General features: G+C 39.8%; 2 protein-coding genes and 1 non-coding gene across 3 annotated transcripts in view; all 3 read right to left on the bottom strand.

The window, feature by feature from the left end:
• Nucleotides 1-27,882, bottom strand: part of LOC126874333 (uncharacterized) — a 268,457-nt gene that overhangs the window by 169,288 nt on the left and 71,287 nt on the right. The gene's annotated exons all lie outside the window — the stretch shown is intronic.
• Nucleotides 5,258-27,791, bottom strand: LOC126874318 (uncharacterized). Its single transcript, XM_050636197.1, has 2 exons — nt 27,670-27,791; nt 5,258-8,124 (listed from the first exon to the last, which is right to left on the bottom strand). Exon 2 carries the CDS (start codon nt 7,668-7,670, stop codon nt 5,541-5,543), a length of 2,130 nt encoding a protein of 709 aa, XP_050492154.1. The 5' UTR covers nt 7,671-8,124; nt 27,670-27,791; the 3' UTR covers nt 5,258-5,540.
• LOC126874888 (U2 spliceosomal RNA) lies at nt 19,519-19,710 on the bottom strand. Its single transcript, XR_007693087.1, has one exon. It is a non-coding gene; the product is annotated as a U2 spliceosomal RNA (small nuclear RNA).

Raw genomic sequence — 27,882 nt, forward strand, 5'->3', positions numbered from 1 at the left:
ACAAGTCGTAGAGAATATGATTATGATGATTACGACCTGTATTTTCAGAACACATGATTTCCTGAATTTAAGATTTTATGTTTGAAGTCATTTCACATCTCAAATAATACACACCAAATTTCATCTCGATCAACCACTAGGAACATTTGGAACAATATTCTAAATATTACAATATAGTGTAGGTATAAATTTCGCAGAGATCACAAGAGTATTTAAACAGTAGATTACTCATTATATTAATAAACTGTAGTACTGAGTGGGATTATACCTATTATTAATACTTATATTTTATTATATTAATATCATATATTTAGGGTGACTGCTCATTCTGAATACTAATTTTCTTACTGAATGTAAGTTTGCCATAAATGACTTGCTACTTCGGTAGAGGTGTCTGGAAAGGTAGATGTGAATTTAGTAATACACTCGGTTCGGATTTGCTTTGGATTGTCTCTTCATAGCCAGACATCTGTTTTATTTCCTCAATTTACGTACACGATTCCACACACGCGCACGCATATACGTAACGGTGAAGGCACCCAACCGTTCTGTTGACTGCGCTCATAGCGTGAAAGGATGCCCAATATGGTTGCCGACACCTCGACTGTCAGGCCACGCACGTGCCAGAATGCACATGCGTTCTAAATTTCCATGTACATTCTTAGATTGGTCAGTTCGCTGTGGAGTGCCGAAGCGTGCAGACGTGTCTCTAGTGCCCAGCGTAGTTCGAAAACAACACGTGTCGCCCAAACGTCGAAAGAGAACGCAGCTAAGTGTCCCTTACCCTCTAGGGAGAAGAAAATCCCACGCACCTAACCCCAACCCGAATACTAGCCTCACAGCCTCACGACTAGTTGTTCATTCCGAATTAACTAGCTCGATGATGGCCCAGCAACCGCGACCAGGCTCTCCGGAGCAGACTCGCAGCTACCCCGTGCTACCCCCCGCCCCCCGTGGCAGAAGTGCAGCAGAACTCTCCGCACTAACGACGCTAACACTACTAAGAAAAGGAAAATAGAAACAGCAACGCAAATAAACACACACAACAGGTTCGCCGTATTGGAATCCTCAAACGACGCCATGGAAATCGTAGAACCGCCACCAAATCAACATTCACAGAGAATCCCCCCTCCCCCACCAATATTTGTGGACGACGTCATTGACATACAGACAATGATCAAGTCCCTAGAGAGAGAAACCAGCAAGGAGGAATATAACCTTAAGATAAGCAACAACAAGGTGAAAATACTACCGACGAACCCAGAAGCTTACAGAAAACTCACCAAGACACTCAGGACCCTGAACGCCAACTTCCACACCTACCAACTCAAACAGGAAAGGCCTTTCCGGGTGGTCCTACGAAACATACACCACTCAGCAGACATAGACTAACTAAAATACGAACTCTCAAAACTTGGCCACGAAGTCATCAACGTAAGTAATATAAGGCATAGAGTCTCGAAAGACCCGTTATCCTTATTCTTCCTAGACATTAAACAAAAACCGAATAATAAGGAAATATACAACATCAGTCGCCTAATGAACGCGATAGTAAAGATCGAACCACCGCTCGTGAAAAAAGAAATAGTGCAGTGCAAAAGGTGCCAAAGGTACGGTCATACGCAGAAATACTGCAACCATACTTTCCTCTGCGTTAAATGCGCAGGCTCTCACTCCACTGACCAGTGCGCCAAATCACCGGAAACCCCAGCGAAATGCATCCACTGCCAAGGGGACCACCCTGCCAACTACAAAGGCTGCCCAGCATATAAAACACTATACACGAACAGGTACCCTAAGCACAGAGCAAAAGAGGTATCCAACCAAACACCCAGCCCGCCGAAATTCACGACTACCCCAACCCCCTCAACCAACCAAACACCCAGTCCTACCAATTTCATCTCCACCTCAACCTCCTATGCCCAAGCAGTACAAGGCATCCAAAATAACCCGAACAGCCAAAGGAACCTTCCCCAAAACAGTGTCCCCAACCCACCAAACGCAGACAACTCCTCAAGGCTCGAAAAGCTAATAGAGAAACAATCGGAGCAAATAAATCACTTGCTATCGCTACTAATACTCATCGTGGAAAAATTAGCACGCCCCGACTCAAAATAAAACCAAGGCGCATAGCTCTCTGGAACGCCAACGGTCTAGCGCAACACAAACGTGAACTAGAACTCTTTTTAAAACACCAGCAAATCGACGTAATGCTCGTATCGGAAACCCACTTCACCGATAAGAGCTACCTGAAAATAAATGGTTACAAATTCTACCATACCCAACACCCCAGCGGAAAGGCCCACGGTGGCACCGGAATAATAATCAAAGCAAGTATTAAGCACTACGAACTCCCACCATTCCAGAAAGACTACCTCCAAGCAACAAACGTAGCAATAGAAGACTGTCATGGCTCAATCACCACCTCAGCAGTATACTGCCCTCCCAGACACTCCATCGCCAAAGAAGACTTTGATAACTTCCTGGACACCCTGGGCAACAGATTCATAGTTGGAGGAGACTATAACGCCAAGCACATCCAATGGGGCAGCAGACTGGTTACAGCAAGAGGCAAAAACCTCTTAAACAGCATAATAAACAACAACCTCAACTACCTCACCACATACGAACCCACATACTGGCCCACTGACACCAACAAAATACCCGACCTTCTCGACTTCTTCATAACTAAAAATATCCCATCAAGACACGTCCAGATCAACTCCTCGGCCGATCTCTCCTCTGATCATTCTCCCGTGATAGCAACAGTCAGTTCAACAATCATCGAGAGTACACCTAATGGCTCCATTCACAACCAACACACCAACTGGCAGCTCTTCAGAGAAGTCTTTACACACTCAACCTCAGCCTTCACCCCACTAAAAACAAAGGAAGATATCGAAGCAGCCACGGAATACTTAAACACGAGCATAATAAACGCAATCCGCCTCTCCACACCGACAAAGCCAACTAACAGCAAACAAGAATATCCACAATACATACTAAAAAAAATAGCAGAAAAACGTAGACTAAGAAGTACTCTTCTGGGTGGCAGACCCACAGAACACCGGAGGACAAACGCAAACTTAACAACGCAACTAGAAAGCTAACCAGAACCTTAACAAACTATAAAAACGACTGCTTCCATAAATACCTCGCCAGCTTATCGCCCACAGCCGACACCAACTACTCACTATGGAAGGCCTCCAGGAAACTCACACGCCCCCCACAAATAATCCCACCTATCCGCCGTCCGCAAGGTGGATGGGCGCGAAGCCCTATAGAAAAAGCCGACCTGTTTGCAAAACACTTGTCAAAAGTATTCAAACCCCATTCCCCCCAAGCCGCCGCGGACGTTACTGAATACCTACACACCCCCTTCCAAATGTCCCCTCCTATCGAACCCTTCTCCTCTGCTGAGACTATAGAAACAATCAGTCGCCTAAACCCCAAGAAAGCAGCAGGACACGACCTAATAGGCAATAGAGCAATCAAGGAACTTCCCACAAAAGGGATAGCACTCATCACATCGATTTTTAATGCTATCCTTCGCCTGGAACACTATCCTAAGGCTTGGAAAATCTCATTGACTACCCTCATCCCTAAACCCGGCAAACCGATACACGAAACCTGCTCCTATCGCCCAATCAGTCTTTTACCTATTCAAAACTGGTGTTTCGACTATTCGCGGGGAGAAGCGATCGCGAGAAAGCACGTCAACGGGAGTCGTAAATTCCCGTTACGGTCGGATAATCGACGCCACGAAATGATCGATCTCCTGATTTCGGTTACGATAATAGGAGTGGTTAAATTGACTTTACACTAAATTAACGAATATAATTAGTGTTTATTCCAACAACTTCTTGACTAGAAATATACGATTAAATTCGACTGATAGCTAGAGTAACAAGGTGTTGTACGCGACGCACGCTTAGATGTTGAAGGTTCAAAAAATGTATAAAGACTGACTTTCTGTAACGATGATGCAGCGGAGGACACGTGAGATGGGTGGGTCTAATGATGCGAGAAAATCTGATTTGTTAAGACCAAGTTCTTGTTAGGAGAGTGAGGGAAGTACTTCTCTGGTAATTGGTTAATTTTCTGGATTGGTGTGGAAGGGTGGAGGAAGGGTGTTAACCGCCCGCCGATAGAAAGTTGCTAGTGTGAAACATCGTACATGAGAAAGACGAACTTCTCCCATCTTTCCGTAATAAATAATAACCTTTAGACAGTGACTTAGTGCAGATGGTAGCAGTAGCAGTTCGGTCTGAAGGACCTTAGAAATTCCTAAGATTTATGATCGGCTCTTAAGACTATTGAAGGTACGCAGTGAAGGTATGCGGACATCTGGTTGCCATCCTGTCAGCGGTGTGTGGCCTGGTCTAGGTAGAATGTCGCACGACGTAACAACTGAACAGAACGACATTTTGGTCGACGAATTTACCGATATTACATATTTCACATTATTTTTATTAAAAAACGATGAAATTGCAACTGGATTTTTCCCTATGATTCTTCTAGCCATTTTACATAACAAGAGACGAGAAGACAAGAAATCATTTTTGCAGTAGCTTATTACAAGAATTACGTGTTAAAATTGTCAACTTCGAAGATGAATATTTGCATTTCGGTAAAACTAGGCTCTCCAAAAATTGAATCACATACACATAATACATCAAATAACGTATCGATAAAATTTCAAAGAAATGGTAAGAAAGTTAATCAACGTTACAAATACCTTAAAAATGTTTCATTACCAAATTTAGTGAATTGTAAGCTAAATTATTTAGCTTGATTCAAATCATATAACCCTCCTGTAATTGGCATCTCATATTTGTTTTTTTTAAATTAATTTAGAGATAGTATCTGTATGGTACTTGTACGATAACAATGTGAACCAAATAAAGACATGGAAAGAAAAGAAGACGCAGATTCGAAGAGAACGAAAGTGCTATATGCGCTGTATGTATGTAAAATTGTTACATTATTTGTAAGAGAAAAGAAAAAGGAACAAAAATGTAACGATAATAACTATGATGTTGATTATAACTGTAATATCGTGATATAATGTGTTTACAAAGAGTGGACAATAGAGATGTTAATCAGACAGAAAAAGACGATTGTTGTTCAACCTGAACTATTCACGCCAAACGCACAGAAAACAGCGCAATCCACACTCTCTCGGCAACGCCACTCGCAACCTCTGTCTCCGCTCAGCTCGCACTCTGCTTCTCGACTCGCACTCTGTTTCTCGACTTAATCTCTGGTCGTTGCCGCATTCTGTTGTCTTTTTCCTAGGTCCACCGCACACGTGTTCTGCAGGCGTTCGTGGCCAGGGTCACGTAGGTCTTTTCCACGAAACTATGCACTTGAAAAGACCGATGACACATTGATGGGCCCGACGACGCCTCGGCTCTCGCGACATTGTTCATAGTTCGCCCGATATTTCTTAGGCCTTTCGTCCACGATACTACACTCGGCCATCCTGCAATAACATCTGCCCTCAGATGTTGCCTTCTATCTCGCTGTCATCAGATGCGTCACTTTCGGCGTTTAGGACCCAAGGTTTTATAAAATCGAGGTGTGTGCGGGTCCTTCCTTCGGTACTGCTTCGCACGCTTTCTTCTTTTCTTGTAACTTCGACGATTCTCCTCTTGAGTTGCGGCGATCTTCTTCTTCGCGTCCTCACGTAGCTCGCGACGTTGTTCTTCAAACCTCGCGGCCCACTCTTCGTCGATCAGCTTTCTAATCTTCGCCTCTTCCCTGACTTGCATTTCGACCCCGACCAGTAGCTGGAAAGGAGTCTTCCCTGTGCTTCTGTTTACGGTGGAATTCAGGTATTTCTGAACCTGGTCGACATGCTGCCCGTTCCCCCTCGGCGCCAGTCTTCGCGGTCTTCGCGCTACCGGTTTGTCGCTTTTCAGAACTATTTTCGCGGTTATCCCGACGTCTCTCTTCTTCTCCGGCCTATACCCCCTAACAATATCTCGAATCGCTTCACGATAATGCGGTTCCTGTACGTGTGTTAGGTCTGTTTCGTCAGTCTGTTCTACTACGTTAATTCTAAACACATCCGACACGTCTTTGTTAGTCTGTTCGTCAAGCCGCAAGAAAGTCACTTCGCCCCGTTTAACCCGTAACTCTACCTGATCCAGAAAATCAGTGCCTAACAACAGACCGTGCTTCGTCAATATTTTGTTTGAAACAACGTGCAAAGTGATTGGCAGTTTACACCCATCAACCGTCATTACCTTAGTGAATTCACCCCAGGTCTCATTTCCAGCGGAACCAAAACCGTCGAACTTAAATTTGCATTTTCCCAGAGGTGGTGAACCTAACCTCGCATACTCATCCGCTCGTATGAACGTATGGTCACTACCTGTATCCACTAACGAGACAAATCTGCAGCCATCTATCGACACGTCCTTCACGTACTTCTTCCTCCCCGGTCTTGAGATTACGTAAGTCTTTACTTGTCGCGCTGTACAATTCGCCGCCACATGTCCAAACTCGTTGCATTTGAAACACTTCATACCTTTTCCTTTCTCCGGGCACTTAACCCTTAGATGATCCTCACTACCGCAAATGGAGCATCTTCTTTTCTTCATTGCGTCTACAAATTGACTGGGCTTCCCGTTCTTCTGGATTTTGGCCGGCTTCACAATCGACTTTGCTCTGCGATTCTTCTGCTCTTCGTACATCACTAACCTCTTCCTCAACTCTTTGATTGACGTAGCGCCGTACAATACAGCCTTATTGTTCTCGCCGTCTATTATTCCATCCACTATGTATTCCACCTTTGCTTCCTCCTCCATGTCCACATGGCTGGCTATTTCGAGCATGCGGTACATGTAAGCCAAACATGCTTCATCACTCTCCTTTTTTGTTTCTTCAAGTTTCTGATGAACTTGCCTACTCTTGACTTTCCTCGAAAATTCTTTAACTAGCCCCCTCTTCAACTCATGCCAAGTCCTGGCATGACACTCGAATCTCGCAAATATTTTCGCTGATCCCTTCAGCAGCTTCCTGGCGTAGACTGCCTTCTGCCCATCCGACCACATGCACGTATCAGCGACTTCCTCGAACGACTCGAACCATCGTTCGACATTTTCACCTTTGTCGCCACTAAACGACTCTAATGCATCTTCGACGTCTCTAAAACTCAGTGTCGAACCAACGCATGCCCTTCGACAATATTCATCACGGTCCTGATACACCCTTCGCGTATCTCTCTTGTATCCTCTTGCGTTTTTCTTGTCATCTTCATCCTCACTTTCGTCGTCGCTTTCTTCTTCCGACGATATGTCGTTACCATCCATGGCCGCTTGTAGCCGTGCGCGTAATTCTACTTTTCTTCCCGTCGTTTTTAAACCCAAACTAGCGAGGCGCTCCTTCAACTCCTTCGTATTCATTTTCTCAACATCTTCATCTTCGTTACAATCACGCTCAGCTCTCTGTACATTTTCTAAATCTCGTTGACCGGTTAGCTCTTCACCGCCCGCCGATCCCTTACGATACGATTGTCCAGCACTACACGCCCGATTCAGCCTTGCAATCAGCACTGACCTCGCACCCGATATAGGGAGGTTCATTCGCGCGAGCTTACTCCTCAGCTCCTCCAGCGTCGAACCCTCTTCACCCGACAATCGCTCGTCCCCGACGTTTGCCATTTTTCACACTACACAAACTTAAACCGTCAACGATATCGTCTTTTACCGCACCGCGTACCGGTAAATTCACAACTAGCTCGAATAGCTCTGTTAAACCGTTTCGTTTTCTGTCTTGTCCAATCCCGGCTGAGCCCCCAAAAATATGTAATATCGTGATATAATGTGTTTACAAAGAGTGGACAATAGAGATGTTAATCAGACAGAAAAAGACGATTGTTGTTCAACCTGAACTATTCACGCCAAACGCACAGAAAACAGCGCAATCCACACTCTCTCGGCAACGCCACTAGCAACCTCTGTCTCCGCTCAGCTCGCACTCTGCTTCTCGACTCGCACTCTGTTTCTCGACTAACTCTCTGGTCGTTGCCGCATTCTGTTGTCTTTTTCCTAGGCCCACCGCACACGTGTTCTGCAGGCGCTCGTGGCCAGGGTCACGTAGGTCTTTTCCACGAAACTATGCACTTGAAAAGACCGATGACACATTGATGGGCCCGACGACGCCTCGGCTCTCGCGACATTGTTCATAGTTCGCCCGATATTTCTTAGGCCTTTCGTCCACGATACTACATAACAAATTACCCATGGGAGAATAATTTTAAATCCACTGATTGCTATCGACAGAATTAAAAAGTATTTATTTTAAAACCATATGTAAATTTATTCATTTAAGGTGTTGAAATTATTAGATGTATGAACAGAGGAACGCGTGGATAAATTGTAAAGTAGAAAATATATATTAATACAGAAGTGTAATTACAAGTAGGAATATAATTTGAGCTGATCCTGATCGGCACGCTAGCAGTGTTACCCTACAACTGAAAGCCCCGAAGCCAGTGCACAAGGTAAACTTGACTCGATAGTTAATCCTAACTGCCTTGTCATGAGTCACCGTTACGGGGAGTTCTGCCCGAGCAGTCGAGCTATGCGGACGTGAAAACTAGTGCCTCCGTAAGTGCGACAAGAGTGAAAGAAGGGACGTGCAACAGAACCAATCGATGATGGAAAACACCCAAAAGATACCAACAATAAGAATACTGAACAAAGGACAAACATACGCTATAAACAGGGCAGTAGACCAACAGAGCCCAATTAAAACAAGAAGTGAAGTACTGGACTGCTCAAATACAAATACAAAAGAAATAGAAATGGAAATAATACAAGAAGACGACGTAAAGAGCAATACCAACAAGGATCTACCACAACATAACGAAAGCTGGAAGATTGTAACTCCCAGCAAAGAAAAGAAAAATAAACACAAACACAAACGATAGGAGGACCACAGAAACAGAAAGACAACAATGGCTACAAGAAATTCCTATACAAAACTCCTTCAGCTCACTGACAGAAGAGATGGACACAGACCCTACAGAAAAACCAAGAGCACACACTCCCAAGCCACCACCAATCTACATAGACGCATAAATAATGGACCCCCTCATTGATCTACTAAACAGCACGGCAGGAAAAGAAAACTACACTATCAAACAGCTCAAACTGGACCAGGTAAAAGTACAAACTAATACCCTAGAAACCTACAGGAAAGTAACTAAAGTGCTAAAGGAAAAGAACGCTGAGTATCACACTTACCAACCCAAATCCGACAAGAGCTACAAAGCAGTAATCAGAGGTCTACACCCTAAAACAAATACAAACAAAATATGCGAGGAATTGGCCAAGATCGGACACCAGGCAAGAACGATCAACAATATAACCAAATTTGACACTAAGCAACCGCTACCGCTATTCCTAATAGAGCTAGAACCGAAAAGCAACAACAAAGAAATATTTGAAATTAAAAAGATCTCAAACACAATAATCACAGTCGAGCCACCCAGACATAAAAAAGACACACCACAATGTATGCGGTGTCAACAATATGGACACACTAAAAATTACTGCAACAGGAACCCGGCGTGTGTCAACTGCGCAGAAAAGCACCTAACAGCGAACTGCCCACACACGGGGAAAATAAACGACGTAAAATGTTACAATTGCGGTGGAAATTACCCAGCGGGTTACAAAGGCTGTCCAGTAAGAAATCAACTTCAAGGTAAACTTTTTCCGCCGCTTCGTAACAGGACACACAACAATTTCCACGCGCAACAGGACAACACAGAACCTACGTCAACACCAAATACACAGCACGCAAGGAACAATAACCACACTAACACCAACACCGCTAGAAACCGAAACTACGCGCAAGTAGTCAACCGGTCGTCACCCTTAGACAATCAAGAACAGAACAACCACAGCAACGACGCTACAGAAATCAAAGAGTTAATAAAACATTCCATAAAAAAACACCGAAATACTCACAAAAATGATAAGCGAACAAAACGAACTCCTCAGACAGCAAACACAGCAGATAACAGTCATGTTACAATTACTTACTAACATGATGAGCAAAAAATAGAAATAGACACGCTTAAAATAGCAGCCTGGAACTCTAACGGCCTACAACAAAGGGCCCTAGAAACTAAAACATTCCTGTATAGCAACAACATCGGTATACTACTCGTCTCAGAAACACACCTCACAATAAAAAGCTATATAAAAATACCGCACTACACCATATACGACACCAAGCATCCCTCAGGGAAAGCACACGGAGGGGCGGCAGTAGTAATAAAAAACGACATTAAACATCACCTACACAGCCAAGTCAGTAAGGAACATATACAAGCAACCACCGTTACCGTACAGACTAACAGCAACCAACTGCAGTTGTCAGCAGTATACGTACCGCCGCGACACAAAATCATAACGGAAATGTGGGAAGATTACTTCCGACACTTAGGTGACAAGTATATTGCAGCGGGAGACTATAACTCAAAGCACACACTATGGGGATTAAGAATCACCACACCTCGAGGCAGAACCTTGGAAAAATACATTAAAAATAATAACCTCAATATATTATCCACAGGAAGACCGACATACTGGCCGACAGACCTGAGCAAAATACCTGACCTGCTAGACTTTGCAGTTACAAAGGGACTAAACGCAAATAAACTAAACATAGCACCCAGCCTCAAGCTTACCTTCGACCATACGCCCATAATAATTACATGCAGAAACAAACCAATAATTTACAGCAGCACAGAGAAGCTATGCAATAAAACCACCAAATGGCAAATATTCAAAGAAATAATAGAAAGCAAAATCAGCTGCAACATCCCACTGAAAACACCTGAACACATCGATCGAGCAGTAACAATATTCACAGAAACTATCCAAGAAGCAGCAAGGGCAACCACTATACCTGAAACAACCAACAGACAAACAAAAACAGTTCCACTAGACATCCTCGAAAAAATTAGAGAAAAAAGAAAAGCGAAAGCAAAATGGCAAAAACACAGAACAAAAGAAAACAAAAAACACCTAAACAAACTCACAAAAGAAATAAAAAACAAAATAAAAGAGCACAACAACAGCGAGTTCACAAAGTTCATCGAGTCACTATCTGCTCACGAGAACTACAACTACTCCCTATGGAAAGCCACAAAAAAAATAAAGAAGACAATAAAAATGGTACCAGCAATCAAAAGAGCAGACAACACATGGGCAAGAAGCAACGAAGAGCAAGCTGAAGAATTCTCCAACCACCTATGCAACACATTCACCCCACATAACATCAACAACAGCAACCACAATAGTCATACGGACGAGGATGCGCTAACTACTAGTACACCAACTGACAATCACTACGCCATACCCAAAGCAACAGCACAAGAATTCAGAAACATAATTGAGAAAACAAAAAATAACAAAGCACCAGGAATCGACCTAATTAACGGCAAAATCTTGAAAAACCTTCCGCCAAAAGCGAGAAGACAAATCAGAATAATAGTAAACGCAATACTAAGAATACAATACTTTCCAAAAGCTTGGAAACTGGCACAAATTATAATGATACCCAAACCAGGCAAGGACCCACACGAAACCAAGTCCTACCGACCAATCTCACTACTTCCGGTGTTCTCCAAGATACTAGAGAAAATAATCTACGACCGGATAAAACCAATAATAGAGAAGAACCATCTAATACCGGATCACCAATTCGGATTCAGATACAAGCACTTCACAATAGAACAAACGCACAGACTCGTCAATGAAATCTTACAGGCGCTGGAAACAAAACAATACTGCACAGCACTCTTTATGGACATCAAAAAAGCATTCGATAAAATAAACCACACTAGCCTACTTCAATCAATCAGGGAGCAGTTCCCGGGGCAGATATACCAATTAATCAAATCATACTTAAGCAGCAGAACTTTCATAGTAAAAATCAAAGACACATACTCGGAAGCTAAAGAAATCAAGGCAGGAGTTCCGCAAGGAAGCGTCCTAGGACCAATTTTATACACATTATACACGGCCAACATACCAAAAACTAACAATAGCAAAATACTAACATTCGCGGATGACACAGCTGTACTAGTCAGGCACACTAACCCTGCAACAACAGTTACATTACTACAAGGACATATCACAAAAATAGAAAATTGGCTTTAAGCTAAACAAATTAAAGCAAACCCGGCTAAATGCAAACACATCACATTCACACTGCGAAAACAGATACCACCAAACATTATACTAAACGGCACACACATAATACAAACAAGGCAAGTCAAATACCTAGGACTCCACTTAGATACACGATTCACATGGAAACAGCATATTAAAGCAATAATAGACAAAATACAGATGGCAAGGAGACAAATGTACTGGCTAACAAATCGAAAATCCAAACTAAGCATAGAAAACAAACTAAAAATATATACAAACACTCACCACACTAAAGAAATAAATCAATCAAATTCGAAGATGGTATCCCACTGGGGGTAGCCATCCACATGTTATATTATTATACCACTAAGCTATAATATTTTACCAAATGTCCTAGTGGACAAATTGTAAAATGTAAATAATTAAATAAAAAAAACATATATTATTATATCGATGTATCGTAAGGAAGTCGCAAGGCAAGAAAATCGTGTAGTTGGATTGTACATGATACTATGTTAAGTACGTATCTTACAAATTACGATTTATAAGAAAATGTAAAGCTCGAACACCTGGAACGGCCGCCGGGTCTTCGTCACCCTCGATTGTGGGAAGAGAGAGCGATAACACTTAATGGTACCTTAAATTAAGTCCTTCACAGTACATACGCGTTCATGAATACCCTCAGCGTAGCGCGAGCGAGTGGCGCGGGATCGTCTAGTGTCGAAGGAGGATGAAAACCCCGCGTCCATCGATCATCAACGGAGACCGTCAGAAGGAAAAGGAACGACAGGTGACAGTCGAGAAGGGAAGAAGAGAGCGGCTATCAATAACCAGCGTGAAGTGCTACCGATGCAGATAAATAGGACACCTCTCGAGGCGATGCCGTATGCTCGAAAAGAAGAGTGATATTAGTAAACAGGCAAATATTCTCGATCGTATGTGTTAGAAAATAGATGTGTGTAATTCTGTATTGTACGAGCGAGGAATGAAAGAGAGGAACACAACAGGAAAACGTCATGAGATGAGCGCCGCGTATGTATCGAATGAATGAATGTGTTCGGTATTCGTTAATACTTCAAGTTATTATGTTAATTATTACTTTAACGGTATGGAATCTGCGTGAGATTTGTACGAAATTAGCATATATGTCAACGGAAAACGAGTATAGAGTCCATATATCTCGGGTATTTGGTATTGCAACGAAAGTTATCGCGGATGCACTGCTTCGAATATTCGTGGAATAAACGGTGATGGCGAACAAGGTGGCTCGCGCGATGATCACGATTCAAAACGCGAAAACCGACATAGACTCATTCGTAGTTCCTGACGAATACATGCGATTTCGCGTCATCGTCGGACAAGATTTTATATTACAAAATTATATGGTCATAGTCAAACGCAGAAATCGCTTGATACTTAACGAAATTCCTGCGTTGGCGAGGGATATCGACCTCTGCGATGTGATCGCGAAAATCTAATTGCAAAAAAAAGAACTGCCACGGAAGCAAATCGGAAGCTATTTCCGAAATTCAAGGAACTGTTTCGGATTCGAAGCGTTTTACCAAATGATCGCTACAGCGTAGGGGATATGCGAAAAGGAGTAAGATGCTTCCGGACGGTGGTCGCTGCCGATCGAATCAGGCCGTGGATCACGGTGCAGGGTGACGAGCACGATAATTCAGAGTAATCCGTTCCTTACGGGAATTAATGGCTGAGGGGCCTATCAAATGACACGATCATGGTACGAATATCCTTACATGTTTCTTTTTGTGTGCAGAAGTAGAACTAACGAGAGCAAGGTGTGATCCTAGAGCGACTATCTATGGAACCAGCTCAGGTCACGGAAGCGTCGAACAGGACGGGTCCTGTGTTGAACCGCAGCTCTGGGAATAGGGGGCCGATGATGAATAACAGTAGCATTTATATAAGTATGTAGCGACACTCGACAGTAAACTTTCCAACGGTTTCTGTCCCGTGGCTCGCTACACAAAGACCCACCTCATCGGACAAGATTGCCAGATGTCGATACATTCTTACAGAATATTTTCAACTAGCCTAAACACCCGCTATAAACCTTACGATTTATTTTAGCTAAGCTCCTCCAAAGGGACAAATAGTCTTTGTCTTAACAGTCCCTAAGCCTATCACCTTCTACGGGAAGACACGAGAAATCTGCTATTTCTCACGCACGATGCTTCCCGCTAGGAACTTTCTCTCAAGGGCAGTTAGCATCCTTTTCAAACGACTAACACAAAAATTAGCCAATTAAAAACGACGTCCATTTCCCCCACTTTCCGAACCAGGGCTTTCCTCGACAAATCCGATGATCTCGCATCCTTAGACACATCCCATCATAGTTTTCCTCCGCAGCATCATCGTGACGGAAAGTCAGTCGCTATACAGTCTCTACTCAGTCGCTACTCAGTTGCTACACAGTCGTTACAGTCGCAACGGTCCGAGTCAATCATCAATCCAAGTTTTCAGCATCTCGCGCAATCATCGTCCGAACTTGTATCGCGCATCAAAACACCTCGACCAGTAGTCGAACTTGTAACCGCGACTGTCGAACCGATAATAGGAACCGCGAGTTCTACGCATCAGTGTACATATACAATATATGATTAATAAATATTTATTGTCAAACCCATTCGAGTGTTACTTCAGTACCTATCACGACCTAATCGCCTCAAGTATAATCTGGAAGCTTCTAGAATTCAGTACACTCTCTAACACACTCTCTCCTTAACGAAAAATATTAATGTACTTATGTGTCCTTCTAATATTGACGGTACTGTCAATGTTTCAAGAAGGTTCAGTTCCTTTCTCCGCATTGGCGTAATTTTCGTATTGTCTGATAGTTCGTAATATAAGTTTAAATCGTCATTATGTCGATGTTGTGTATAGCTTTTGATTTTATGTATTCAATTTATATACGTTTCCACATTCGCCCATCGTCCAAGTTTATAGTTGTCTGGGAGCTAGTGATAGTAATGGTTAAACAATTTCATTAGCATTTATTTTAATATTATTCTATTACTTTAGTGTCACAAATAACGAAGATGGTTATACGCGTGAAACAAGATGCGCGAGGACCGTCTCAATTATGTAAAAAAGAATAGTGTCGTTGAATAGAATCATTAACGCTGAAATTTTTGTTATGAATTATGAACATCATAAAATGTCCAGAAAACCCGGACTGTCATCTTTCCAGCGTGATAAAATGCTTCTACCATTTGACAAACATGTCAAAAAAACGAGGCAGTTTGACTCAAATCGACTCTCTGCTTGCGAACAGCGACTATAGGCGCTCGACTAGAGTCGCTCTTCATTTGTTATCATCAACTTCCCAATAATGCACATTCAATCGTTTTCTTTCGACGCACTGGCAGCATACGTTTCTTGTTTAGAGTTTTTTTTTCACAAAAATCGAATATAATATCCATAAATTGTCCATTATGGACAAATTGACGAATATGGTCTGCGATGATGGAACTGTCATCAAATTCTGAACATTCTGAAATTTTTGAACAAATTGGATACAAAGGTAAAAATAAAAATACATGTCACAAAAAACTCCTACTGTCAAGTAGCTCGAAATCTAGTTCCGAAAACATGGAGGAATTACCAGAAATTAATCCACTGGAATTTCTTTGGAGCGCACAATAATTTGATTCCAAAAGTTTTTAATTTTGATGAAAATCTACCAGAAATTAAAGCAAATATTGACGATAAATCGTCAACCTTTCTCCAATCTTTCAACTTTTCTCTTCCGAAAATATGCTCAAACATATTATGAGAGAAAGTGACAAGTATTATACCACGAAAATTTCACACAGTAATTGCTCACGATTAATTGCATGGAAAAATACAACAGTAAACGAAATGTATCGATTTTTTGCTCTATCGATGTTAATGTGAAGAGTAAAGAAATTGTCAATAGAGAGATATTGGTCAACCGACGAATTAACACGAGCAGAAAGTTTTCCAAGAATCATGAAAAAAAGGAACAGATATATATCTCGTTTACAAATGCTGTACTTTTGCGATAGCAATGAGACAACAAATTGAGATGCGCTAAGAAAGATACAGAGCACCATCGATAGACTGCGAAATTCCTTTTCACGAGCATCTTATCCGTATCAGCATTTATGCATCGACGAAAATTTGCTGCTTTCCAAAGGACGACGTTTTTGCAAGCAGTTTATTCCTTCAAAGCGAAGTAGGTTTGGGATTAAGTCGTTTGTTATCTGCAACTGTCGTACCGGATATATTGAAGATTTTATTGTCTAGTGTAGAGCACGTACGGATATAACTAACAATAATCATTTAGCAGAAATTGGCAAATCAGGGAATATTGTCATGACGCTGATGGAACCGTATCTGAATAAAAGTCATGTTTTGGTCACCGATAGCTGGTACTCAAGCCCGGCTTTATTTTCCCTTTTACGTCAAGACAAATGCATTTGGAACGTAGAATGCCTAGTATATCTGAAAAATTATGCAAAGGCGAAGTTGCGTTTCAGTCTACGGGTAAACTGTTAGCACTAAGATGGATGAACAAAGGAGAAGTGCTAATGTTATCAAGCTATTATCATTCTGCTGAGTATATAGAAACGAAGAAAAGTGATGTTAAAACGGAAATACCAATACTGAAACCAAGTGCAATAGTAGATTATAATTGCATCATGGGAGCAGTCAATGAAACTGACGTGATTCTAAATTCCATTAATACTGTTGGAAGAACTCTGAAATTGTACAAGAAATTCTTTGCCCACATGCTTGATCTTCCGATTTACCATATTTACATACTCTACAAAATTATGTCCAAAAGAAATATAACATTTGCGAAGTTTCATTTATGCCTCATTCGAGAAATTCTACTAAAATATCCAAATGAAAATACATGTAGCAATAAGTCTGGAAGCCAAACTGCATCCAAAGATAATTTCTTACGACTGGTTTCAAGATACTTTCCATCAAAATACATCAATCCAATAGGAACGCGGCAAAACGGTTGGCGGAAATGTGTGATTTGCAGGAAAAACAAAATGCGAGCCGAAACAGGATTCCAATGTAAAGCCTGTAACGTTGGATGATGCATCGAACTACTGCTTTGAATTATATCATACGAAAAAACATTATTAAAGATTAAAGAAATTGAACTAATGCTACGCAGATGACATGTAGTCATCAAATTCAGGAGGTACCCAACATCTTATTAGATTATTTCTTATTTATATTTTTTAAAAAGTAGGTACATAATTTAAACAAAGTACGTTCCTTAACTTTTGTCAAGAAGTGTCAAGAAGTATTTCGTTCACCCGATTGAATATTAATCTTACACGGATATAATAAAAAAAAACATATTGTATTTTCATGTATGAACTGTTATCTCCTTATATTATTTTTAATTTCATCCAACGTATTTCAGGAGATAAAAGGTATACAGTAACTTACAAGTGATCATAATGTTTCTTAACTTTAATCGGATATGACTTGTTTGATATTTGTTATGCACTTTCCGTGCGACATTGGCACGCCTTCTCTTGATAAGGATGAAGTCTTTCTGAAAAGGTCGCAACAATCCTGCAAGTCAGAAATTACAGAAAATCCTACAGATAAGAGTATTTCCAAATTATCATTGAGAAATGTTGAGATTTTATCTCAGAATAGAGAGAGGAAATGCGTGGATGAATGCATTATAGGATTTCCTTATCAGAAATATTGGAAATTAGGATTTCCAGTGATTTCTATATGATAATTTATTGATAGATGGATTTATTACAGTGGTTTAAACAGAAAACAATGATTATTTAACGTGAACTTAATGCCGGAAGGCCTATTGAAGTTTTCCGACCCTTTTGGCTTCTCGGCACTTGTGCATTATCGTCGGGATTGTGCGTATGTCGTCGATCTTTCCGCGGTACTACAATAGAGAGAATCGTTGTGCCACGACCGATGAACGCGTCGCGTTTGTCATACGCTCAAGAAAACCACCCACTCAGAAACAGTAATAGGATAGGCTTGACATCCTGCATATCACAGCCATCGAAACAATAACTAAATAGTAACGGAATAGGCGCCTCTGAGATACACCAGACGACAATCCTTCCAGAGGGACTAAAACCTCAGTATAAAAACCCTACAAAATAAGCGTTCGCCCCAGTCTATTAAAACATTTTGACCAAATCTCTTGTAACACTTTGAATCATTCTGTTGTAACACTTTGGACCGTCACTTTGTTGGATTTTCATAATAAATTCTATTATCATATATAAACTTCAATTTTTTCGCCTTATTCGTGAAACGTTCGAACTGCGACGCGAGGAGACCACCGGCGATCGGTTTCGTGATTTCTTCTGTCTTCGACGTGACACGTTCGTCGCTACTTGTAGCTTTCGCAGGACTAAGAAAAACTAAACACTAGAGAAGATGTAGAGTGTTAGTAGGAGTGAGATTCACTTCAGCAAGAAATACCGAGTTGTAACATATCTTAGATATCCGATGCTAAAGAAACTAAATTCGCTACAGACCATACTGTTTATTACTTCTCAAATATTTTTCAAGATTGTAACTCAGAATAAGCCACTCTTTACAGCCTTATTGCAAGTTTTATTATCGATTTTGTTGTCAATCTATACGCTGTCTACCGTGCATCTGTCCAAGTAACAAGGACTAATATTCACTAATTGCAAAACAAAGAAGTCTAAAAATTATTTAAGTGGTCAATTATATTTTGCGGTAATGATTTTGTTTAACGATTTCACATATTGTTCATACAAAACATGAAATTAAAAGTATAAAAAGTATAGGTAAAATTAAAAACATTAAAGATGACTAAAGATAAATAACACGATTTGAACGTGAAATTAAAAATTCATAATGCGTTTTAATATCTTTTTACAGTGTAGTACCGTTCGATTATAACTTTATTTAGTCATAATTGATAGTGTAACTTTTTAATTAATTTTAACACCACTGAATTGGTGTCTTTTATTATATATTCTACTTTATAAAATCAGAAAAGTGCCGCAATTAATTGGGAACAAATCCAAGTAAACAATAGCTGATAATATAAATAACTAATAAAAAAACAAGAAAAGAAAACACGTTGCTAAAATCAAAAAGAGAGATCTTCCCGTTCGATCGCGAAGCGATGTTCTTCATAGACGGGCGAAATCACCGTTCCGTTGGCTAAGTGTTAATTAATAACAATTTATATTAAGCAATATTCAGATCCAATAAAGTCGCAGTGATATAGTATTCAGTTATCACCAATCACAAAATAATGTTAATAATAAATTAAAAAGCCGTCTGTTATATGCTTATATATATGCATTATCGAGCCAATCCTAGCGGTACTGCAAAGCTAGGTCGACTCACGACAGAGGTGAAGCAAGCTCCTATCCTCCGTCAGATTCCAAAAATCAGTTTAATATTCTGACTTCCCAATGGGAAGTGTATCAGATATTAAGCTGATAAGAACAGATACTACACTTTGATCTTAGCCATAAGGCCGAGAAGCGATAAAAATTTCAACTTTGTCTACGAATATAACATCTCTATCTCCTAAATTTCCCAGCAAGAATCGGCATCTTGAAAAAACCACCTAGCGATGGTATCTTCAAATACTCTAGCCTGATCTCGCTATACTGACATTTAGCGACTTTCGGCGTACGGTCTATTCCGTCCGCGAAGCGTGATTTTCCGTCTTCTTATATACCATGAACAACGTCGATCTTTTTGTGATGGCAAAATTACAAGAGTATCCTGAAGCTCAAGTTTGTAGATGACAAAATTCATTTTAATATTCGTTTGAATCTCATCCTATATTTTGCTCGCAGACTTTGGTAACAAAGCGTGCCTTTGTTCCTTCTTTCTCTTTTGTGTCTAATTTCGTAAAATATTAGCTCTCTAATGAAATTAACTATAGATAAGTCATTTAAGTCTCAGTCGTAGAACCGCGTCTCAGAAACTGCGAATCTGTCATCGTAGTGTAGTATCGTAAATATAATAATATTAGTTTATTAATAATAAATGGATTAGACAGAAAACAATGGTTACTTAACATGAAATAATCGTGACGACGTATTATAATTAATTTACAACTCTCTTCAACACAGATTCAACTCTCTCTCAACAACGCTAACAACACTATCTCGACGACGCAATTGTCACGTAAAATAACAAAATAAAAAAGGAATTTGAGGTAAAAAATAAAAAAAAGAAAACTTTATTTTTTTTCTAACATCAATACACTTTACAATCTACTTCCGAACTCTAGGCGTGACTTTTTAAGACTGACTCTTATGATTTTACTTTCGATCGGATCCGATTACTTTCTTTTGTCATCTCTCAACATCCCCACCGTCCATGCATTTGCTAGGCGTCCGCGATCGTTGCCACGTGCTCTTTCTTCTAGAACCTTCGGTGGAAGGACCGTTGGGATGTTGATGGTTCATTAGGCACTTCAGCGATATACATTGTCGCCGAGTGCCGCCACATCTTTATCTCTATCGTCAGTCCGTCGGATTTGAAGTATGCCGGTCGTGACACAATCCGCACTCTCTGACTTCTCAACTCATACTGCCGTTAATTCGTTTATGTCTCTTAGTAACCCTTTGTCTTTTGTCTTATATCTTTTGTTTAAGCCCCGTCATGCACACGCTCAGTAACCGCTCGTTTACAATTCGCACGGCACCCCCCTAAGACCTTCGTCCGCGATACTATAGCAGAAATAGTCTAATCTTTTTTATATCAAATGTTGTCTGTGTCTTACATTTTCCATGTCCTGCACAAAGTTGTACAATTTATCATAAAATTTTCAAACGTGATTGCAGATTAAGATATAATACAGTACATAAAATTTTATCTGTTCCCGTAGGCAATTTGAACCCCGTAGTACTTTTCTTGATAACTGTACATCTTTCTTCTATATCGAAACAAATAAAGATAATAAAACTATAATACTTGATAAAGTGCAGCGTGAAATCTTTAAAAAAGTTAAAAATATATTCTGTATAAAAATAAAATATTTACACAAAATATTAGTACATTCGATTGAAATTGTTTGACTGTTAGTCACTTAATTAACTACAATATACATTAGGAATTATGCGAGTCCAAGAATATCACAAATGGAAAGACACATTATAGCATTTTACTTGGATTGCATTAGGTTAATTAACGTCCAATAAATGTTTCCAATTCTGACTATCCTTGGATCTGCAGAATACACAAGTGTAATTATAAATTTTGAGTAGTTAAAAAAAGTAGTAAGTAAATAATTTGAGCCAGATATATTAATGTTTTCTGTCAGTATTTTATTTAAATGCATTAAATATTTATTTAAATATTTTTTACTTCTACATATTACACAGTGCACTTAATAATGCTGTGGTAAAAAATCGGCCTAAATATCTCCTTGCGCGAATATCTTGTTGCAAGAACGAAAAGAACCTCGTACAAGTCGCATAGAACAAAACTCTGACACCTGACCACGTAAACAATCCTGCGTAAACAAATCCTACTGAGAAGATTAAAAAGGAAACACCCAACAGACCTCACAAGGATATAACCTAACAAACACGATGATGGTACCCCGCTGGGGGTAGCCACCCACATGTTATATTAGTATACCGCTATAATATTTTACCAAATGTCCTACTGGACAAATTGTAAAATTCAAATAAATAAATAATAATAAAAAAAAATCCTACTAAGCGTTAAACCTGCTTAAAAAGCATGCGCAAATATGGAACTTTCGGGTAGAGAGTATTAATGTTTCCTCTAATCATCTATCTTTATAAATAATTAATAAGCAGTAGTTCATATTAGCGACGTTTATGCAAATTTCATACACACATTGGTCCTCAAGTGCGCAGAACAAAATCATACACGCACCGCGAATGTTCTAAAAATCGTAATCCTTTTATGTTACTTTTTATGTTTTATGTTAAATGTTCAGTATGATCTTATCTGGTGCTTCAAAGAGTCGTACAATGGAGCCGCACATTTTACCGTTGTTTCGTGAAGTAAAACACTAACGCAGCGACGAAATTCCTTTATTTGAAATCTTTTGTTAATGAAAATTTCATTAACACATTGATGAGATTTTCCTGATTGAAATAGCACAAAACACGGTACTATTATATTGGTGCTATATAGATAAGAAAATTGTAGAGTTGGATAACATACGATTTGATACGATACGATGCGTTTCGCACAGTTATTGCCACTGGAATGCTGAGAATAATGGAAAAATGGCTGCTCTCGGCTATTGTCAATTATTTCGAATAACACTAACGTTCGTATGAAGTATAAACATGATCTCGGAATAAGGTCTTAGTTCCTCCCGTGATTAGAATGAATTCACTACTTGCTGTGTTAACAGCAGCCTCCTAAACATTTGTTCTACGCCAATTAGGAACCGAGACAACTTCTTTTTAGGGAAAACACAATTTTGGAGGAAACAAAATTTTCTGTGTTAAAAGTTAGAAAAAAACACGATATACAGAAGTCTAGTTGAAATAATAGAAAAACAAGTTACGGTCATGCAGATCTTAATCGATGTAAATCCAAAAGAATTTTCCCAAATTTTATGACTATAACAGTCATTTTGTAACAGTCTTCTTAACTAGTGGATACATAACATTATCGATATATCGGATTAAAAAGTCTTTTACCCACGAAATAGAAAGAGGAAGTAAAGGAAGATAAAGTAAAAAAAGCGCAGAAGAGGAACAGTGGAAGTGAGAACGTATGAAAAACGTCGAAACTAACATCCCGTGTAGATCCCAAAAGATTGCCGGTTGAGATCGTTTTTCCTTGCAAAATAGTTACACTGATTCGTCTAATTCATTGCGCCTACCATCGGCTGAATAATTGGAACAATTTGGTAAATTATTTACCGACGCTCCTCCTGTTTCCCTGCCACGCTTCGTCTATCGTTTCTCCTATTTATACGATATGCTTTTTTCAATTTACGATTTAGAAATATTCATAGGTTTCGCGGCTGGTCCCGTTACGAGCTTTTGTGACGTCAGCTGAGTGTTGTGCGATAATCCTCGCGCTTTTGGCGACGTCCGCTTGCGCGATAGAACTTCTGGCGCGTCTGGAACTCGACAGTTAGCGTGAAACATATATGGAATATTATAATACGTCGAGTATGTTTATAAATATTTATAATTATTCCATGGATTTTGGAAGTCTAACTAAATACGAAGGACTGTAATTGTAAAGGAATAAAATACCAAAACTTTGGGATCGACAAATTTAGAATCTTAATGCTTGGGATGCCAAAATTTAAAAGTCCAAAAGCATAAAATTCCAAAGCTTAAAATTTCGGAATCCCGAAACTAAAAATCGTAGAATTAATTAAATTTATTAAAGTAAATTTATTAAATAACTTACGAAATAACAAAAAACCCGTTGTTACAATATTGGATATAACAAATTATAAGCTACAAATAATATAGATACAATAGTTTAAGAAATAACAATAGAATGTAAACTGAATAGAAAGAAGGTTAGGAAATTAGTAGCTATGGATGACGTTATATGCAGATAGCTTAAATGTATAAAAGAGCTACGAAAAACGGTCGGTAGCATCACAAAAGCGATTAGAGTTTGTATACGTGAACGATTGACACAATTATATATAGCTTTATGGCATAGAGCGTGCAATGAGTTGTAGGTCCTATCCTTGGAGAGAGCGACTTCCCGATTGAACGGAACATAACATTGCAACTGGTGTATAATATCGATCGGTTAATTGATAATTTTGTAAACAAATAGTACATCAGCTATCTATATCCCTGAACACATTTCAATGAATTTACGATTGTAATATCTATACTACAATTAGTTTATTATTGATTGAACAAGAAACGATGGTTGTTTAACGTGAACTAATCACAATAACGTATTATAATTAAGACAACTAGATAGTTAATTCGAAATTATTGAGACCATTTTGTAAGAGAGCAGCGTCATCAGCACAAATAACGGCGCTGTCATCTGCATAAAGCAGGAATTTACTATACGTAAAGATAGATAATGAGGCATGACATTATTAATAAGGAGTAAATAAGAGTAAATAAACGTTCTTCTACACCAATGTTTCAATATATGAATGTTTTCTGCAATTATTATTTTTCTATATTTTTAAATTCTTAACGCTTTGCGTTCCAGGCCTTTTTCGCTGGGACTGTCAATTCGAGACAATTTGCTGCATATTTAGTGTATTTCTTACAGCTAACATAAAATGATTTCACATACAAATTAACATATAAAGTTATTATATTTTAATATTTTATGTATGTTTACTTCTCAAATGTTATCTTCAAATTAAGCACAGAAAATAAATTAAAAATATACAACGCGATCATAAAACTAATCTAGACGTACGGAATACCACTATGAGGAACAGCAGCAATGAGCCATATAACCAAAATAGAGACAATAGTAAATCAGAACAATAGTAAACGCCCCATGGTACGTTAGAAACGAGGACATTCGGAAAGACATGGGAATACCAACGGTCAAGAAGGAGACTAACAGAAGTGCAAGAAGGTACAGAGAAAGAATAGCAACGCACCCGAACCGGCTGGCAGCGGAAGCGGTCGGCGCAACAAACATAAAAAGAAGACTAAAAAGGAAACACTCAACAGATCTCACAAAGGACATAACCTAACAAACACGATGATGGTACCCCGCTGGGGGTAGCCACCCACATGTTATATTAGTATACCGCTATAATATTTTACCAAATGTCCTACTGGACAAATTGTAGAAATTTAAATAAATAAATAATAAAAAAATCCGCTACGGTATCATCCAGTCACTCCAAACATCACCAAAATCCAGAGTAACATCCAAAACATAATACGACCAAAGTCTTTCTCCCATCCCAATCGCGAACCTCATATAAATACTCCTCCCGAAATCACCCGGGCAGTCTGCAGTCAGCAATACTCCAAACCTACCCAAAACCTTGTCGTTTTGAATCTTCGAAAAGTTCATTGTATAAGTGTGTGAAAATAAAGAGCTCGATCTCCTGTTTCGAGATCAACACTTTGTAATAATTTGATAAATTATTACCCTACACCATCGTCGCCTGTTTACTGTCTATGGTCTGCCTTCGTCCTAGTCTATTGTCTATACGCTGTCGATGGCTTCAGTCCTTGAGAAAACTGCAAATACTAGATATAGGGTTTTCGTAGAAGTGGTGACCACTTCAACATAAAATAATGAGAAAATCACATTCCGTGAAAGTAATCTCCATTAATCAAGAGCGTCAATAATTATATGTTATCGGCTATTCACCACTCACAGCGACGAACCGTATATATATGTCGGATTTACATTAGAATTAGGGTTAGGAGCGTGAAACGAATCTTCATTTGGATTACACATTGTCGTTATGCAATAGAGAGGACATTGACTAGTGCAAATACGATTATTACAGAATTTGACAAGTAACCGTGGTAATTAGATACTCGAGAAGCTAATGACAATGATCCTAGGTTCAATAACGGATCCGCGGTCAACGGGATGATAGGTGAACGTGCTCACAAAATCTAAGTCTGACTCTTTGTTGGTAAAGCGTGAAATAATCACTGATCGTAAAGACGTTACTCTTTTCATCGATGAGATCGCGAGCGAGAATGACTTTCCCGTCCCGATGATGCCACAGAGGAAAACTATAATGGGGTGTGTCTAAGGACACGAGATCATAGGATTCGTCGAGGATAGCCTTCGTTGAGGAAATAAGGGAAATTGGCGTTGCTGCTAAATTGGTCCATCTCCATATCGGTGGTTAGAAAAGGATGCTAGCCGCCCTCGAGGGAAAGTTGCTAGACGCCGCTCGTTGAAAAATATGTCTCCCCTATCTTCCCGTAGTTGGGACAAAGACTGTTTGTCTGTTTGAAGGACTAAATCTTAAGATTTATAACGGGCCCTCAGGCTAGCTGAACATGTACTGCGGAGACGCATCGACATCTGGCAATCATCTTACTCGAATAATAAGGTCTGCGTATGGCGAGCTACGGGACAGAGACCGTTGGAATGTTTACTGTCGAGTGTTACAACTATTTCCTTTTTAAGGAGATCTATAGAATTATTCCATGCCTTTGTTAGACAAAGCGTTTATCCCGTGACCGCGGCTACGTTGGGCGACTGGTTGTCGCCTCGAGCCCAAGCTCATTATCACAAATCTCGAACTAATACAATCGGATCGACTGACGACAATTGTTTAATTACGCCTATGATAGAATCTAGATTACGGTGTTAAGAGATTTGCCCGAAGTTCCAAAGAGAAGTCTCCGATGTCCTTTCATCTCCGACATATATAAGATTATTCAGTTAGTAAAAGTGTCATATAATCTCTGATAATCTTTGTTTCTCGATTTTTTCAGAGTAGTAGGTTGTTCATCAAGGCCGGCGCAAGACAGGTTCAGGGTGTTCGCCGAAACCTGGCCTCTCGTTTTAAGAGACCCTGCGATGTACGAAAATTACCCAATTAAAAAGCACCGATTTTGAGTAACTTTTTACAGAGTGATGATACCATTAACAGATGCAAAACATCTTTTTAGTAGTGATGATTCAGTTTAAAGAAGTGGCAAAAATTATCAAAGTTCAGTGTAACTCCATAAAGTCCTCATATCCTGGAAACTACTTTAGATAAAAAAAATCCAGGCGCTTTCAGAGAAATGTACTTTTTAGAGAAATTAGACTACATCAATAGTGTTTTGCAAAAGTCATACATAATTTCAAATTTTGTACTGTCATTGAATTTTTTGCTCCTTAAAAGCAAATTATGGACACGAAAAAATATTACTTGGATTTGTTTAAAAAATTGCTTAAGAAAATAGAGATAAGGCTCCCTATTTTTGAAAGCCTGTCGACGAGTCGCAACTTCTATGAACTTGCATAGGAACTGGGCATAGCAACCCCTGACATTTATTTAGTGGTTGTGTGTCAGTTGCCGTCTTGCGGTTCATATGTTTCATGCTGAGCTCATATGCTGTATGATGCTGACTGTTAGTCAATCTCTCGACGCGTGGCAAGAACTGTGATAGTTACGTTTCGGTAAATTTAAGACGACGAATATTTTTCAAAGTTATATTGTGACGTAAACCGTGACATATACATGTAATATCGTGATATAATGTGTTTACAAAGAGTGGACAATAGAGATGTTAATCAGACAGAAAAAGACGATTGTTGTTCAACCTGAACTATTCACGCCAAACGCACAGAAAACAGCGCAATCCACACTCTCTCGGCAACGCCACTCGCAACCTCTGTCTCCGCTCAGCTCGCACTCTGCTTCTCGACTCGCACTCTCTGCTTTTCGACTCGCACTCTCTGCTTTTCGACTCACGCTCTGGCCGTTGCCGCATTCTGTTGTCTTTTTCCTAGGCCCACCGCACACGTGTTCTGCAGACGCTCGTGGCCAGAGTCACGTAGGTCTTTTCCACGAAACTATGCACTTGAAAAGACCGATGACACATTGATGGGCCCGACGGCGCCTCGGCTCTCGCGACATTGTTCATAGTTCGCCCGACATTTCTTAGGCCTTTCGTCCACGATACTACATACATTTTTAAAACGTTTGATTTTCGGTAGGCATTTTTTTTCAATTATTTCCCCTCTTTTAAGTTAAACTCAACTCTAACAGAAACCGCATCGCAGAAAA

Source organism: Bombus huntii, chromosome 16 (assembly GCF_024542735.1).
Source record: "Bombus huntii isolate Logan2020A chromosome 16, iyBomHunt1.1, whole genome shotgun sequence".
Classification (NCBI taxonomy): Eukaryota; Metazoa; Arthropoda; class Insecta; order Hymenoptera; family Apidae; genus Bombus; species Bombus huntii.

What these genes read in the sequence shown, in the direction of transcription:
- LOC126874318 (XM_050636197.1), bottom strand. Translation starts at nt 7,670, where the DNA reads ATGGCAAACGTCGGGGACGAGCGATTGTCGGGTGAAGAGGGTTCGACG.